General features: G+C 40.5%; 2 protein-coding genes across 2 annotated transcripts in view; both read left to right on the top strand.

Moving 5' to 3' along the window:
* NADSYN1 (NAD synthetase 1) overlaps positions 1-8953 on the top strand; it is an 83950-nt gene extending 74997 nt beyond the window's left edge. Inside the window, exons 21-22 of the mRNA XM_060261525.1 lie at positions 8298-8359; positions 8889-8953. Of these exons, the coding sequence (XP_060117508.1) occupies positions 8298-8336 (39 nt within the window). The 3' untranslated portion in view covers positions 8337-8359; positions 8889-8953. The remainder of the gene's footprint in view (positions 1-8297; positions 8360-8888) is intronic.
* Positions 1-17611, top strand: part of TPCN2 (two pore segment channel 2) — a 65705-nt gene that overhangs the window by 1858 nt on the left and 46236 nt on the right. Inside the window, exons 2-6 of the mRNA XM_060261523.1 lie at positions 8298-8359; positions 8889-8965; positions 10511-10688; positions 13515-13631; positions 17407-17513. Of these exons, the coding sequence (XP_060117506.1) occupies positions 8298-8359; positions 8889-8965; positions 10511-10688; positions 13515-13631; positions 17407-17513 (541 nt within the window). The remainder of the gene's footprint in view (positions 1-8297; positions 8360-8888; positions 8966-10510; positions 10689-13514; positions 13632-17406; positions 17514-17611) is intronic.

Genomic DNA, 17611 nt, shown 5'->3' with positions numbered 1-17611 from the left:
GGTTGTGACTCCATCTGGAAATAGGGAAGGAAACTGATGGAAGCCAACACATTGTTGAACTGTCCTAACTGTCCAGAAACCTCTAACTGAATAAAACCATGGCCAGAGTGCTAGCTATGTGTATGTCCACAAACATATCCAAGACAAAAGTCTGTTGGAAAGCTTATATACACAGGATGTATTTTTCAGTTTCTCAAACATTAACATTCAGGATTTGGAATTTTTTTTAAAGGGAATGTTTATACAATAACATGTATACATTATGCATTGAACTAAGATATTATGTTTGCACCTTTGATCAAGCACCAGGTCCTTTCTTGGAAGAAAATGTTCCTACCTTAATAAGTGAACTATTTTAAAGAAATGTCTTCAGATTAGAGACTTAATACATTTTGAAGCTGGAAGGTATCTCATTTTATCATCGGACCTGGTGGTGGTGGGGGAAAATGCCATTAAGTCCAAGCTGGAGGGAAAAACTTAGGCTGCTAGGCAGGAGACTCAAAGCCAAGACCTCCAAGGTGGTCTTTTCAGAAGTGCTACCTGTTCCACATGCAAGGCCACCTAGACAGGCACAAATTAGGGGTCTCAATGAGAAAATGGTGTAGGGGAAGGGTTTAAGTTTGTTAAACTAAATTCTGGGGGAAAGCTGACAGATGTAATGTTTCTAGTTCAGGATAGTTCATCTCTTAAAGGTGAAGGGGTGGCTGTTACTGCTTTAGAGGGAAATAGATTGGAACTGGCCACTGAGAGGGTGACAAACAATATTGCCTACCTGGCAAGGGCTAGAGGCCACAGAAGGAAGGTTGCAGGCCTAACATGTCTGGGAAATTATAGATGTCTATATACAGATGCTAGAAATGTCTGAGGTAAAATGGGGGAGCTGGAATGCTTAGTGTCAAAGGAGAACATAGAACGCAGACATTTGGGCATTTTAGAAACTTGGTGGAATGAGGATAATCAGTGGGATGCAATGATTCCTGGACATAAATTATATTGGAAGGATAGGGAGGGAAGGGTTGGAAATGGAATGACTCTGTATGTCCGAGAGGGTATACAGTCCAGTAAAATTAAGAATGTAAGAGAAATGTTATGCCAATAAAGGTACTGCGACTGTAAGAGAAATAGATTTCCTTACAGAAATGCTTTTGGTGAAAAAAGTGTGCCTAAAAGGAAGCTTATCTCCAGAAGTGGTATTGCCCACCACATCAAAAGGTAGAGGAGGATTTTAAAACAGCAAAAGAATTAAGGAAAGCAGCTAGATGAAATAACTGTATTATAATAGAACAAATTTTGAGTCCAGTGGCACCTTTAAGATCAACAAAGTTTTGTTCAAGGTGTGAGTTTTTGTGTGTGCATACACTTAGACACATTGGAATAGGGTTCCCAAGTCCAACCCCAAAAATATCTGGGGGCTTTGGGGGTGGAGCCAGGAGACTTTGGGGGTGGAGCCAGGAGACACTGGGGTGGAGCTAGGGGGGAGGGGGGGAATGGCGAGCCGCCCGGTCTCGGAGCATGCAACGCCTCTGCGCAGCTGCCGCCTCTGCTCGCCGGAGGAGCAGCCATGGCGAGCGGAGAAGAGGCGGCAGCGGTGCGGCGGCCTCTTCTCCGCTCGCTGTGGCTGCTCCTCCGAGATGGGCTCAGCCTGGGCTCATCTCGGAGGAGCAGCTGAGGTGGGAGGGGAGGGGGCAGCAGCGGTGCAGCGCGGTGGCCTCGCCGGCTCCGGGATGCAGCGGCTGGCCATGCTCCCCGGCGCCATTTCCACCCCTCCCCCCACTTCCATTTTTTGGGGGAGCGGGGGAAGAGGGTGGAAATCCTGGGGTCCCCCGCCAGGGCGGGAGGGTTGGGAAGCCTACATTGGAATGGAGGTTAACATGGAGCAGATGGTCACAGAACCTACCAAGGAGAAGCAATCCTGCACTTGGACCACTCTTGAGTAATGCTCAAGACCTGGTGAGAGATATAAACATGATAGCACCAGCTGGGAACAGTGACCATAGTACTATTAAGTTTAGCATTTATGTAAATAGGGAGTTGCCTAAAAAGACCAAAACAACCATGTTTAAATTTAGAAGGAGTAACTTCTCAAATGAGGGGATTGTGAAGAAGAAACTGAAAGAAAAGGTAAGGAGGGTCAAATCCCTTTGAGAAGCTTAGAGACTATGTAAAACTACAGTCCTGAAAACTCAGATATAATGTATGCCACAGGTTAGGAAAGGTACAAATAGGTATTTTAAAAAGGCCTGTATGCTTAATGAACAAAGTAATGGAAGCAGTTAAGAAGGATGACTTTAAGCCATGGACAACTAGTCTGAGTGAGATAAATAAAAGGCTTTGGCAGCTAAAATACAAGTTGGTGATAGGCAAAAAAGGTGCATGAGGAACATATTGCATATTGCTCATTAATTATTTGAAGTTGGGAGTAAGCAGTGAAGTGGCTAAATTTGCAGCTGACACTAAGTTATTCTGGGCAGTGAGAACCAGGGAGGACATTCCAGAGAAATCTGTTGATGCTGGGTGAGTGGGTATCAATGTGGCAAATGAGGTTAAATGTGAGCAAATGCAAAGTAATGCACATTGGAACCCCAAATCCAAACTTCAGATGTTTTAAATTTTGTGATTTTTATCCTGCCCTTACCTCTGAAATGGGCTCAGGGTAGGTTACAGCATCAAATAATACAATGCAATAAATATCTCTAAAAATCTTAAAATTACATCAATTAAATAATAGCAAGATAATTCATGAAGTATTATTTCAGTTTCATCTGGTAAAATTCCCAGTAGCATAGTCTCTGGTTTCATTTAAAAAATAATTTTTAAAACTTTCTGAATCTCTGCGTGTATGTCTTTCCAAATTTGTCTTGCTTACATATAGTAGAAAGTGCCTTCTACCTCTTTGTACTTCCAGCAAGACCCAATATAGTCCTTGTCCACATTTTTAATATCTTTAGAAGTTATATGCCATTGAAATAACATCTTATAGTTTTCTTCCAGTGTTTGACTCACAGTGAATTTTTACCTTTCATCCATAAGCTTTCCCATTGTTGAAATGTTATTTCTCGCCCAAGATTTTGAGTCTATTTCAGCATACACATTTTGACTTAAGAACGTAAGAGAAGCCATGTTGGATCTGGCCAATGGCCCATCCAGTCCAACACTCTGTGTCACACAGTGGCCAAAAATTTATACACACACACACACACACACACTGTGGCTAATAGCCACTGATGGACCTCTGCTCCATATTTTTATCTAAACCCCTCTTGAAGGTGACTATGCTTTGGCGCCACCACCTCCTGTGGCAGTGAATTCCACATGTTAATCACCCTTTGGGTGAAGAAGTACTTCCTTTTATCCGTTTTAACCTGTCTGCTCAGCAATTTCATAATGCCCACGAGTTCTTGTATTGTGAGAAAGGGAGAAAAGTACTTCTTTCTCTACTTTCTCCATCCCATGCATAATCTTGTAAACCTCTATCATGTCACCCCACAGTCGACGTTTCTCCAAGCTAAAGAGTCCCAAGCGTTTCAACCTTTCTTCATAGGGAAAGTGTTCCATTTGTTTCGTTTCAGTATCATATTGAAGTAAAAGTTCGTAAATTTGTCCTAGAAGGTGATCCTTCCATTGAGTAATCCACCCCCAAATCAGTTAAATCTCTTATCTATCCTCTATAAGCATGAGCAGCTTCTTTCAGTCTTGAAGTTAGTTGAAGATATACCAACCATTGTATTTTCTTTCCTTTTACTATTTGCCACATTTGAATGTCTCCTTGTAGATTCAGCATAACTTAATAGGTTATAAAATCATTAATTATCATAAAATGCATTTAATGGTGACATTATCAGCCAAATATATCTTGAGGGGGTCTGAACTGGCAGTAATTGACCAGGAGAGAGATCTTGGAGTTGTGGTAGGTGCTAACACATTGAAGATGTCAACTCAGTGTGTGACTGCAATAAAAAAGGCAAATACTGTGCTGGGGGTTATTAGGAAGGAGACTGAAAATGAATCAGCTATTATCTTAATGCCCCTATATAAATCTGTGGTGCAGCTTCATTTGGAATACTTTTGTACAGTTCTGGTCAATGCACTTCAAAAAAGATATGATAGAATTGGAAAAAGTGCAGATAAGGGCAATTAAAATGATTAAGAGGATAGAAAACCTTCCCTATGAAGAAAGGTTAAAGAGATTAGGGCTCTTTAGTTTGGAGAAATGATTGAGGGATGACATGTTAGAAATTTACAAAATTATGCATGGGATAGAGAAGGTAGAGAAAAAAGTACTTTTCTCTCTTTCTCACAATACAAGAATTCAAGTACAATCAATGAAATTAATGAGCAGTAGGTTTTAGAACATAAGAACAGATAAGAGGAAGTACTTCTTTACCCAAAGAATTCACTGCTGCAAGAAGTGGTGGCTTCTACAGACAATTTTGGCCACTGTGTGACATAGAGTGTTGAACTGGGTGGACCTTAGGCTTGATCCAACATAATAATAATAATATTTTATTTATATCCCACCCTCCCTGCTGCAGCAGGCTCAGGGCGGCTCACAACATATAATAAATACACAATTACAATATAAACCATTATATCAATACAATATATAATTCATAATAGTTGCTATTTAAAACCAATTTAATTAAAACCATCAAAGTTAAAAGCTAACATTTACAGGTGCTATGTTCTAGATGTTCTCCTCTTGTAATTTATGATGGCTGTATGTAGTAGACTAAAATCCACATTAAGAGAAGGCCAGTTGGAAAAGGGTAGTCTTGCAGGCCCTACAGAATTGAACAAGATTCCACAGCGCCCACATTTCATCCGGTAGTTGGTTCCAACAGTGTGGAACTACGATCCAAAAGGCCCTTTCCCTTGTACTCTTCAATTTGGCCTCCTTCAGCCTGGGGATTGCCAAAAGATTTTGTGCACCTGATCTCAGCACTCTCTGGGGCACATATGGGAAGAGACGGTCCCTAAGGTAGGCAGGTCCTCAGCCATATGGTTCTTTAAAGGTAATGACCAGCACTTTGTAACAAATCCAGTATACAATTGGCAGCCAGTGCAGTTCGCGCAGCCCGGCTGTATGTGCTCCCACTTTGGAAGCCCTAATAACAGCCTGGCTGCCGCATTCTGCACTAGCTGCAACTTCCGGGTTCGGCACAAAGGCAGCCCCATGTAGGGGGCATTACAGTAATCCAATCTCGAGGTGACCGCTGCATGTATCACTGTTGCCAAGTCATCACGCTCTAGGAAGGGAGCCAACTGCCATGCCCACCTAAGGTGGAAAAAAGCTGATTTAGCCATGGCTGCTATCTGGGCCTCCATTGACAAGGAAGGCTTCAGTAGATCCCCCAAGCTCTTGACCTTGCGCACCACTTTCAATGGCGCACCATCAAAAATTGGAAGAGGGATTTCCCTTCCCAGACTGCCATGACCTAGGCAAAGGACCTCTGTCTTCGTTGGATTCAGCATCAACCTACTCAACCTGAGCCAACCTGCCACGGCTTGCAGCGCCAGGTTCAGATTTTTTGGGACGCTGTCAGGCCGACTGTCCATTAGTAGATAGAGCTGGGTATCATCCGCATATTGATAACACCCAAGCCCATACCTCCGGGCAATCTGGGCAAGGGGGTGCATTTAGATGTTAAATAACATCCGAGAGAGCATTGCCCCTTGTGGCACCCCACAATGTAGTGATTGCCTCTGGGACAACTCTCCCCCAATTGCCACCCTTTGTTCCCGACCGTCAAGGAAGGAGGAAAGTCATTGTAAGGCCAACCTCCGAATCCCTGTGTCGGCTTCTTTTATGTTCTTATGATTTCTGGCAAGCCCATGGCAAGAGATGTTCAGTGCTGATTTGCCATTGCCTGCCTCCATGTCATGACCCTGGTATTCCTTGGAGGTCTCTCATCCAAGTATTAGTTAGGGCTGACTCTGCTTAGCTTTGGAGTTCTGATGAGATCAGGCTAGCCTGGATGGTGAGGTTATAGCATCTCCTTGGGTTATTTAAGAGAAAGTCAACTTTTTAAATTAAAGATTCATATTGTATTTAACACAATTTCTCGTTTTAAAAACTGTTAGTCCAAAAAAATGTTGATCCATTCACAGATGTAACACAGAGCAGTCTTCAGGGGTTCACATACTTTGCCTGGTATTGGTAGCTAATGGTTTTTAGAATCTGGACGTAATGTTCCTTGGAAGGTAATGTATGATCACTACTTCACTTACTTCAAATACAAACTACAAGATGTCCTGCAATAGTTTCTTGTACTTCATGTTAAGCAAAACTTATAATAGGTGTGTGCTTTTTTTCTTAAAAGGATCTCATACTGAATCATGTGGTATTTCTAAACATGCATAGAACCAGGTGGTCAGCTGGGTCTGCTTTCAACTGTTAGGGACAATGTATCAACCTCTCCCGGCCCCTCCAGGAGATTCAAAGAAAAAGAACTGTCAGTCAGGAGTCTCCTTTAAAATATACAACTTTATTGATATCAGGAAAGAGGGGAGTTGCTTTGCAACGAGCTCCCTGATCAGTTCCATACATGCCCTTTTATCCTGTACTCCCAGCCAATGAGTCCCTCCTCCTTTCCCCATAGGCTGAGGCACTCGGAAGGTACAGACTATCTGAATGCCTACCTCATACTCCCTCCTTGATATGTACCCCTCCCGTTACATACATTGCATGTGCATTTAACAGTACCTTTCTCTGAAGCAGGGTGTGTCAGTTAATATTGATTACGCCTACGTACTTGCTACTTATTAGTCTCTATTGCTATTAATCTCTGCTGTTGTCATGGCCTGATCAACTGTGTCATTTCTTTTACTACAATAGTTCTGCTTCTGCGTTTTAACAATGGCTAATGCACCTGTTCTATGGTTACAAGCATTTGTGCTTAGCATACCTGTTTTTACAATCACTGAGACATTACACTTGGTTCTTTCTTTGGAAAGTACCTTCTGTTTGTTTCAGCTCATTTCATTATTTCACTCCTCTCACAACTAAATGTGGAGTCTTCTTCCAGAAGAAAACTTTACACTTATCTGAATGAAGTAGTAGGATATAAGGTACCCAAATTAACTTTTTGAAAGATTTAATGAATTTTAGCTAACAATTTTAGGTATAGGCAAAAATGGAAACATTAATTTATTAATCCTAAACTTTCTTTGCTGTGCTGAGAAATGCATAATTTGCAACTCAGCATGTAAAATTGTATTATTTGGCTGTTGCATTATATTCTGTTTTAGCACATGTAGCTTTCTTTTTGCCATCTAAGCAGCAGGGAAAAATTAAAGCAGAAAATAGAGAACACAATTTTTTGTAGTAAAAAATTAGTATTATTTGCACAGAAACTGTCCCATACAGTCATAATAGGGCTAGCAGCCTATGTTAATATTTAGTTAAATTTCAGAACATTGAAACTGCTGAGCTTTTCAAAAATGTATTATCATCATGCAAAGTAAGCATAATAGTTGTGGACAGAATTAACCACAGTTAAACAATGTAGATGGGGAGATGTCCTTGGCGGGGAAATGGAAGGAAAATATTTTCTGTGGGTTTTTGTATGATGAGTTGCTGTAAATGTGGACAGGATTTCTCTTTGGCTTTTATTTTTAAAATTCAAACAAGTCTTTGGGGGTCAGGCTTTCCCCTATGCATAGACTTGATAAACATCAGTGATTCTCTTTTAAAAGGCTTAGTTTTGTGAAGCTGACTAATCCCTCAGGTGTGAGTCTAAAGTTTATTTTCTGCCAGTGGAGGGAGGTGAGATTTTTGCTGATTCCTCCCTCCCACTGCAGACCCCCTTCATTGTGCCCTCTGTTGTCCTGGGGGCTTAATTAAATCCTGTTGGATGATGTTGGGCCAGACACAGTTCAGTCAGAACTCTCTCAGCCCCATCTACCTCACAAAGTGTCTGTTGTGAGGAGAGGAAGGGAAAGTGATTGTAAGCTGCTTTGAGTTTCCTTAAGGTGGAGAAAATCATGGTATAAAAACCAGCTCTTCTACTTTCAGGGGTTGTGAAAGGCTGTATGGGAGTGGCATGGCTCCATTCTGTGAGTGGAACTCTGCACATGGATCCAGCCCATAGATTTTTCTTTTGTTTTCTTTTATCCTTATGCAATGAAATAGAAGGGAGCCACTGTACTGAGCTTTTTTCCCATTCTTTCCCCCTTCTGATGCACAAAATTAGGAGATAGACCAAAAAAAATTGTTACTAGTTTGTTTCAGATTTTCAAACCAGTCAGTAATTCCATTGGGATCATAGAAATTACTATCATATCTTTGAATCTTGTAGTTACTGATGACCAGAATCTCTACATCAATCAAGCTGTAGTGTTCATTGAAGATGCAATTCAGGTAAATTGGGCTTATGTTAACCGTGTTGGACAGTGGTAATGTTTGGCTAATGAACTGAGAACAGAGCTAGAGAATTGAAGTAGTCTGGCTAAGTTACTACACAAATTTGAATTACCCTAAAACTCTCTGTTTTTAGCCTTCCCATCTATGCAGCAGCAAAGAGTCTTAGGCATTTGTTAGGAAGCTTATGTATGCAAATACCATCAAGGTGTAACCCACTTATAGCAACACCAGCCAGAGGGTTTCTGTGCATGTGGGAAGATGCAGAGTACCTAACCTGCTTAGCTAATAAGACTGGGCTACACCAAGTGCCTTCCCTCCCATTAGGAAGCTTAATTTATATATGTTTGTTGTTAAGATTTTGGATACCAATGGTCATGTAACTTGCTCATGACTCCAAGAGCCTTCCAAGATGAGAAAACTAGGCTGATTTGAATGACACAGTAGTTGCCTGCATGCTGATAATTAACATTTGAGGAATAGACCAAATGTGATATTTGAATGCTCTTTCTGCCTTTCATCCCTTTAGTATCGTTCCATTTATCACCGTGTGGACTCTGATTCCTTGTGGCTTTATCGGTGGTATTATTCAAGAGTTTGCCAATGGTGAGAACACCCCCCAAATACCCTGCTCCTTTCTTTCATTATGGAACTTAGAATATCTGAGGTTCTCAGGTCTCCTATCCAGAACTTTCAGCAGGACTGCTATATCATGTGCCTTCCAACCATATATTTTTAATACTTTTGCACTGCTCATATCAAGACTTTCTGTAAACAGGCTTTGTCAATAAGCTGCTTTTCTGTGCCATGAACCATGTCATTTCTGATGAATAATGGTCTGCTGCTCCAAATAGTGCTGTGGTCATTGTCCTAAGTATTCTGGTAACATTTTAGAAAATCCTTATTTTTGTTTTAAATTATATTTACAACAAGAATTAGAATGTGCCAGTTGTATACTGATAATGTTACTTTAAAAAAAGGAGAGTAAGGGGAAAACTTATTTCTCTGGTATTGTTCCATTTCTTCCACATCAATGCATGTAAATGTCTATAGTCTCAGTTCATATAGATAGATTTGTACTTAATTGCTTGTCCAATAATTTGTGAGGTATTTCTGCAAAAGGTTAAGAAAAGGCCTCAAGGGTGACAAAATCATCTGGGTTATTTTATTCTCTACCAGGTTTCAATTAGTTTGACAGTTGTCTACATGAGCCTAGGTTTAATTAGATTTATTTTTATTTATTTATTTTTCAGATTGTTGCTAGTCCGTAACTGATAAGTGGACTGCTTGCTGTATGAGAGCTCTCTTAGTTTGTATGCTGCTCAGCAGCCTGCTAGAATTGCTGAAATGTTGGTGCTATGGGTGATGGTGACCTTATGGACACAATGCCATAGGGTACAGCGAGCTACAGGGAGGAGAAGCAAACTGGGGAAAATTGATCCCACCCCCCTTTTCTTTATGGAAGAGGATCTTCTGATCCCAAGCATTAATCTTTTTGAGATCATGGGGACTGTTGAACGAAGGTGACAGCTGGAAACACGGGCTTTTGTGAGCACCAGACAGAAGAAATTTGAATGATCAGACCCATTATAAACAGTTGGGCACAAAGCTCATGAAACATAAGAGGTACAGACTTAATGCAAGGCAACCATACAAGCATATGTATTTCCATATTGATGCATATACATGAAAAATCTGTTTTAAACATCTGAAGACTGACTTTCTTGTATTAGACCAGGGGTGGCCAAACCTGCTTGACATAAGAGCAACATAGAATAAATGTCAGTTTGAGAGCTGCAAGACATGAACATTAGATATTTGAGAGCCACCTGAAGGAAGGAAGGAAGGACGGAAGGAAGGAAAATGGGGGAGGTGGAGGTGGAAAGAAAGCAACTTTTAACTTTAAAAGCATTCTCCAAACCATTGGCTGACTCGGCTTGGAGAAGTGATGTAAAGAGACAAATCCTTCCTCCAAGTCAGTTAACAGAGCAGTGGGGTCTTTGAGAGCCACACAATATGTGTGAAAGAGCTACAAGTGGCTTCCGAGCCACAGTTTGGTCACTCCTGTGTTAGACTGACACAGCTACTTTTAAGTAACATTTCAGTCACTTTGCATTTGACTACAGCAATTGTGTCCCCTTCCTCTCTTAGGATTTTGAATATCACCATTACGCTAATCTTAGTGCTTGCACTCATTGAACTTCCTTCATCACTTACAATTACATCAGATGTGCGATATCGCTCAAAAGCCTGGGAGCCACCTTGTGGCCTGACTGAAAGCATTGAACTGCTTTGTTTCTTTGTTTTTATAGTGGATGTCTCTGTAAAGGTGAGTGAAGACTTAAGGATATATTTATTGCAATGCAGATAGGAAGGGCATGAGTCCTTTCTTATAAGAGCACCACTATGCTTAAGTGTAGATCAGACCCAGTTTTGGCTCTGTGTTGAGGGGCAGCAGGCAGACTGGATGTCTGAAATCCATATACTACTAATAAAGTTGGCCAAGTCTTTGAATATTTAAATCTGGTGACTGGAAGTGTGAACAGGCAAGACAGGTCTTTCTACAAACTTGAAAAGGGCTCCAGATTTTCAGAAAAATATGAAATTAAAAAAAATATTGAGGAGTTTAAAAAACTCGAATGGGATAAAAGGATTGCCTGTAGCTTTAAGCAATGGATTCCCTCAGTGGCTGTTGCTAGGAAACCAAAGTATTCCCCACTAGGTTTCAGTGAATAAAAGACGGGGGGGGGGAGGGTAGTGTCCTTTCCAATCCTATTTTGGCCTTTGAGGGAAGGCTCATTAGGGCCAGGGTTGCCAGCTCCAGATTGGGAAATTACTTGAGAAATGGTGGTGGAGTATGAAGTGGTCAGAGTATGAGAAGGGGAGAAGCCTTGGCTAAATAAAATGCCATAGAATCCATTTTCCAAAGCAGCCATTTTCTCTAGGGACAGATCTCTTGTCTGGAGTGCAGTTGTAATTCTGGGGGAATCCAGGTGGTATCTGGAGATCTCCTGGGATTACAATGGATCTCTAGGTGGTAGAGATCAGTTCACCTGGAGAAAATGCCTGCTTTAATGCCATACACTAGGCTCCACCCCCCGTCCCCCAGCTCTTGGTATTTCCCATCCCAGAGCTGACAACCCTATTGGGGATCTCTTGGTTCCACCTGGAGGTTTGCAACCCTAGGCCTGGAAGCAACCCTGGGTGACTTGATAACACCTAACCTGCACAACTCAACTAGGTCTGGCTGCTTGGTTCAAGAGAAGCCACCCTATGAAAGTCTGTGTGCTATAACAGCACTTCAGAGTAGTAGGGTCTGGGAGACCCAGGTTCAGATACCCATCTTGCTGTGGAAGCCCACTGGGTGTTTTTGGGCTGGTCACATATGTTCAGCCTAATCTACTTTACAGGATTGTTGTGCAGATAAAAAGGAGGAGAGGAGAATAATGTAAACTGCTTTGGCCCCCACCACAAAGGTGGCATTTAAATGAAGTAAATAAATAATATAGTTGAAGATGGGAGGCAGATTGAATATAGGGGTTGCCAGGTGAAGGGAAAGAAGAAATAGTGTGTGGAGGATAATATAGGGGAAAGTGAGGTGCCACCTCACAATTGTCAATTTCCTATTGTGCAAGTGTGCTGCGCTTGGTGATGAGCACCACACAATTAGGCCCCAATTTTCCTAGGTTGGGGCTGCCTGGGGGAGCGGGAAAGCTTAAAACAGAGGGGAAGATAAAGGTAGATTGGCTGTTGGGTGGGAAGGAGATAGGGTTGCCAGTTTCAGGTTAGAAAATACATAGAGATTTTGGTTCTGGAGCCTGGGAAAGGTGGGATTTGCGGAATGGAGGGACCTCAGAAGGGTATAATTCTATGGACTCTGGAGGAAACAGCCATTTCCTCCAGAGGAACTAGGGTTCCCAACCTCCAAGTGTGGGGTGGAGATCACCAAGAATTACAGCTGCTGTCCAGATTATAGAAAGCAGTTTCCCTGGAGAAAATGACTGCTTTGGAAGATGGACTCTATAGCATTATACCCTGCTGAGGCCACTTCCCTTCCCAAATTTTGCCCTCCCTAAGCTCCATCCCCAGATCTCCAGGAATTTCTGAACCTGGAGCTGGCAACTCTGAGGGGAAAGTGATTCCTTTAATTGGGAGATCTGTTGTGATTTCAGAAGATCTTCAGGCCTCACCTGGTAGTTGGCAACCTTAGAAGGAGAGATGGCAGTAAGAGGCTAAGGGGGCTTTCAGGAATGAGAAAGAAGAAATGGTGGAGGAAATGAATTGAAATGCCTTCTGCAAGTCTTTGCAAGTTTCCGCTTGTAAATGCCCTGTTTTCAAGTGAGTGGCTCTGACCCTTAAACAAAAAACCAAGCATGACAAAATGTACCAAGCACCATTTCTTCCCTATATATGTTTTAAAAAATCTTACATTGACCTAGGCTTGCCAATCCCCAGGTCCCAGCGGGGGTTCTTCTTCCCCCAGGTTCCTTCCCACCCCCCCAGTCAGCTGGCCGGCGGGGGGAAGCTCCACCCACAGAGGACCATGTGTCTTTCCCCCTTTGGAGGCTTCAGTCTCCGATTGAAAGGCTTCCTCTTGGGTGGTGTGTCTGTATTACTTGGAAGAAGTTGTCAGCAACTCGTGAGTAGAGAGGCCAATCCCTCGCTTCAGAGTCGCAAGAAATGGGGGGGGGGGGAAGGGAGGGAAACGTCTGCTGAGCACTTCATTATTCCCTATGTAGAGACTGATTCTCATAGGGTATAACGGGGAATTGATCTGGAGGTTTTGGAGGCTCTGGGGGAGCTGTTTGAGGTAGAGGCACCAAATTTTCAGTATAGTATCTAGTGCCTCTACCCAAAGTACCCCCCAAGTTTCAAAACTATTGGACCAGGGGGTCCAATTCTATGAACCCCAAAAGAAGGTGCCCCTATCCTTGATTATTTCCTATGGAAGGAAGACATTTAAAAAGGTGTGCTGTTCCTTTAAATGTGATGGCCAGAACTCCCTTGGAGTTAAATTATGCTTGTCACACCCTTGTTCCTGGCTCCTCCCCCAATGTCTCCTGGCTCCACCCCCAAAGTCCCCAGATATTTCTTGAATTGGACTTGGCAACCCTACATTGACCTAACTTACATTAAATGTATATTGCCTCACCAGAGCTATCTAATAGGATGGGAGGAATTTCAGAAAACGAAGTGGCTGTTGGCGTATATTGTGGTGCTACTTGTCTCACTTGCAGACTGGGCTGCCTCGATATGTCTTTCCTGTGGCACGGTAAGCGTATCATTGTATTTCTTTCTCTGAATGGGTTTGAGAGAGAGAATGAGATAAAATAACTGCTGTTTTTAAAGAACTGGCGCTGCAGTTGGAAATGCTCAGAAAATGTAGGCCCAAATATATTGTAGGAACTTTGCTTTCTGTAATGAATGTGCTAGTTTCTGCTGTCTCACTGTACACAGAGTTTTGTTTTTGTCTTGGTTTCGAAATGCAGTCAGAAATATCCCTTTTGATGTATACATCTTTGTGAAATGGAGAGCTGGTTTAAATAACTTTCATACAGGAAACAAAGATAACTGTATACAGGCAACTTACAAAGTTTATGTAACTTGCTTATTTAATATTTTGTGGCAAGATAATGACTGCCTTGCCAAACACATAACCTTTAACTGATGTTTTGTTGAATTTGTTGTAATTTGAATATGTTTGCTTGTTTAGTGCTAGAAGGTTAAAATAAAAGGCACTGAAACTGAGGATATTAAATTTTATGTTTAGTTGTTTTCTTTTAAAAAATCTTGGTTGATTTTATTAGGTAGTTATTTAAAGCTATTTTATTTCCACATTGAATTCTGCTACCATTGATTTCAATGACCAAAACTGTTTTTTCTCAGACTCTCTCTTCATCTGGCTGGGATCAAATTCTCAGAGATCCCTCACCAAAGGGCTTTTGCATCTTGTATAGGGAATTAAAATTCTTGCGTACAGAGAGGCCACAGGAAAGCAATTGGCAACTGAAGAAAGTTGCTAGCATTAACGATGTATACATAATAAGTAGAGAGAACTTGTGTATCTACTCAAATCTGCCCATTCATAAATAACGAAAGCAGTTAGTAGAGTGGGGTGTATTCATAAAGAAAAGCAGAGCACATGGATGTGGGAAAGTAATTGTTGGCAACCCTATTACTCACAAACAAACTTGATTTGGTTTAAAAAAGAGACCCCATCCCTGCTTTCTTCCTAGATGGACTTTGTGCAAATACATAAGCAACCCCCATCACATCTAGTCTGACTCTTAACTTAATTTACTAAAAGGGGTTGCTTGCCCCCCCCCCAAAAAAACCTGGTGCTTGTAGCAGCTGTTAGGAGTATGGATAAAGGGTGCAATGGGGTAACTAACCTCCTACCATGTTGCGCTCTCAGAAAAATTAAGTCATGGAGAGACCCCAGGTGCTCATCACTACTCTCTTTGTATCTGGTCTGGTTTGACTCTAGAGTTGTAACAATTTTGAAAAGTGATGAAAAAAGAGGTGTTCCTAGTTTTGGATCAAAGGGATTGGAAATATTAAGAAAAACTGAAATGCATGCAATACTTGTTTATCAGTCTAAAGTCATTTTATTGCGTATTAGCATATTTATGTTCACATATTTGCATATTTATGACATGTTTAAATACCTGACATTTGTACAAGCAAAATTGTGAATATACCCAATATTAGAGAAAGATATAACCTATGCTACTTCAGCACATGTATCAATACACTTTTTGCCCTCTGAGAGATTGGGGAATGGGTGGGATTGAAAACAGAGAACAAAAGCTTTCTAATAAACTAAAAGTGTATTGATCAAAACAGTATCATAATAGGACTGGAGAAATATTTGAATATTTGAAGTACAGTTTATAACATTAGAAATGCTAAATTCTTCATTTTCAAAAAGTTTTATTGATTTTAAGAAGGAAAAGGGATAGGGAAGGGGAAAATTTTTTAAAAAAAACCCACAATACATTCTGGTATTATTTTGCATAGGAATACTTTCACAACGATTTAGTTCTACAATATTTTCTTTACATAGATTGTCCCCTATTATTTTGTCTCAATTGCACAGGATCCATTTTCAAATTTTATAGTATAAACATTTTGTTAAAATTGTCTGTTAATTTTGACAACTCCAGTAAAGATAAATTTTATAATATAAAATACAAGGAAAAAAAGAAAAAATAAGTTCACATCAGAGAATGCTGAATTCTTTGATAGTGTGGACAACTGTGGACAAATTAGTCACATTTAAGCAATAAGAATGTCCTTGAAAATATTATATATGGCTAAAACAATCACTGGAAGGACTTGGCTCCAAGTCTTTCTCTGCCACGTGTACTCAGCTGCCTAAATTCATTCAGTTGCCCTCAGAAGCCTCCTTAAACAGAAAGGCTTTACAGTGCATATGAAAATGGAGTGAAGTGGAAATAATCTTCACCTTCTCTGGGGGACCTGTTCCAGAGGATAGGTGTCATAGATAAGAAGATACAAAATAAAATTGATGAGTGCAATCCTGTTTTGCAAGAAGTATCGTTTTTTGTATTTGGTTCAAGGATACTAATAGGAAACTGTAAAGGAGCTTCTCCAGTGGATGAGTCTGTTTCTTTGCACTCTGCTTCCTCTTACTGATCTCTCTGAATTTTAAGATAGATGCCTGAATAATGCACAGATCAGAACACTTCCATATATTACTGTCATTGATTTTTCAACAGATCGGTTATTAATGAATTAGCCATTTTCTGTTATCAGTTAGTATCTGAATGCTGACTAGTAAAAATGTTTTCCTGGGTCAAGCAACTTATCTGTTTGTCTTGAGTTCTTGTATTTCAGGAGGGCCAGTTATGCCCGGTTGTTGTAGGTTTAGATGTAGACTGTTGACCCATCCCTTCCATGTCAATGAGAATAGGTAGCTGTGTGCCTATCTAGTTTGATGAAGCAAAAAGTCTCTTCCCTCCTTCATAGCTATGGAACTTGAAAACATCATCTGTTTGTTGCTTTTATAACAAGAAAAAAAATACTCTATTGGCATTCTAAAAACTAGCAAATGTATTATTGCATAAATTTTCAGTGGCAAAAGACTATCTTTTTAGATGTTTCAGGTTGTCTCCTAAGTTTGTCTGTGTATAAGGAATGCAGGATGGGATCAGGGTGCTGATTCCAGTATAGGACAACAGTCAAATCATCTCTTCCTTGTCACTTACACTCAGGGCTTTTTTTTGTAGAAAAAGCCCAGCAAGAACTCATTTGATATTAGGCCATACCCACTGATGTCGTCATTGTTTCTCACAGGGCTTTTTTGTAAAAAAATCCCAGCAGAAATTTATTTGCATTTTAGGCCACACCCCCTGACACCAAGCCAGCCAGAACTGCATTCTTGTGCATTCCTGCTCAAAAAAAGCCCCACTTACACTTAGCTTTCATTATTCTGGAGAAAAGTTTTTAAGTGCATGTAGATCAAGAAAAAATTACCACATAGTGACTTTTCCTCTCCATTTTCTCATAACATTTTTGGGATAGATGCACTATGATCAAATTGTATAGATAGATACCATAGTCTGAAGAAATTGTTAATTTTTCAGGGTGTGGATAAATCTTTTGATTCACGAACATTCTTTATTGTTAGAGAATGGCAATAGAAAATAGGAACAACTGTCTTATAATAGATTCACTTGGTGGTTTAGATGTCCTGAACATGATGATCCATCTTTGCTAATAATATTTCACTTTTCATTAATTTGTTCGCTCTGTTTTTAAAAATCCATCCTGAAGATGATCAGTAATAGAAAAGTGCATGCTTTAAAACAAACTTGCATATTTATTTTAGTAGCCCTAGTTCTAAATAGTGTTTTTTCACCATACTGTGCCATATAAACTTGTACTTTATGTGTTTGTGTTTTGCAAAAAAAAAAAAAGTTAACTGTTTAATGTGCCTGAATGGTGCAGAAGTAATTATTTCACTTGTTCGAATATTGATGTGTTTCTCATGGCCAAATATTATTTCTTTTTTAAATTCGTAGACTCTGAGAATAAGACGATTCCTCCGGCCTTTCTTTCTCCTTCAGAATTCATCAATGATGAAAAAGACACTAAAAAGCATCAAGAGTACTTTGACAGAAATGGGAGGGTGGGTAAAGTTACAGTAATTACTATTCAGTCAATAAGTAGTAGATAGCTAAATACTGTGCAGAAATCCAGTCATTCTTCCTCCATAGTATGTTTTTC

This window comes from Heteronotia binoei, chromosome 21, assembly GCF_032191835.1.
Source record: "Heteronotia binoei isolate CCM8104 ecotype False Entrance Well chromosome 21, APGP_CSIRO_Hbin_v1, whole genome shotgun sequence".
NCBI lineage: Eukaryota > Metazoa > Chordata > Lepidosauria > Squamata > Gekkonidae > Heteronotia > Heteronotia binoei.
The sequence above is the reverse complement of the archived record's forward strand: the minus strand, read 5'-3'. Positions and strand labels throughout refer to the sequence as shown.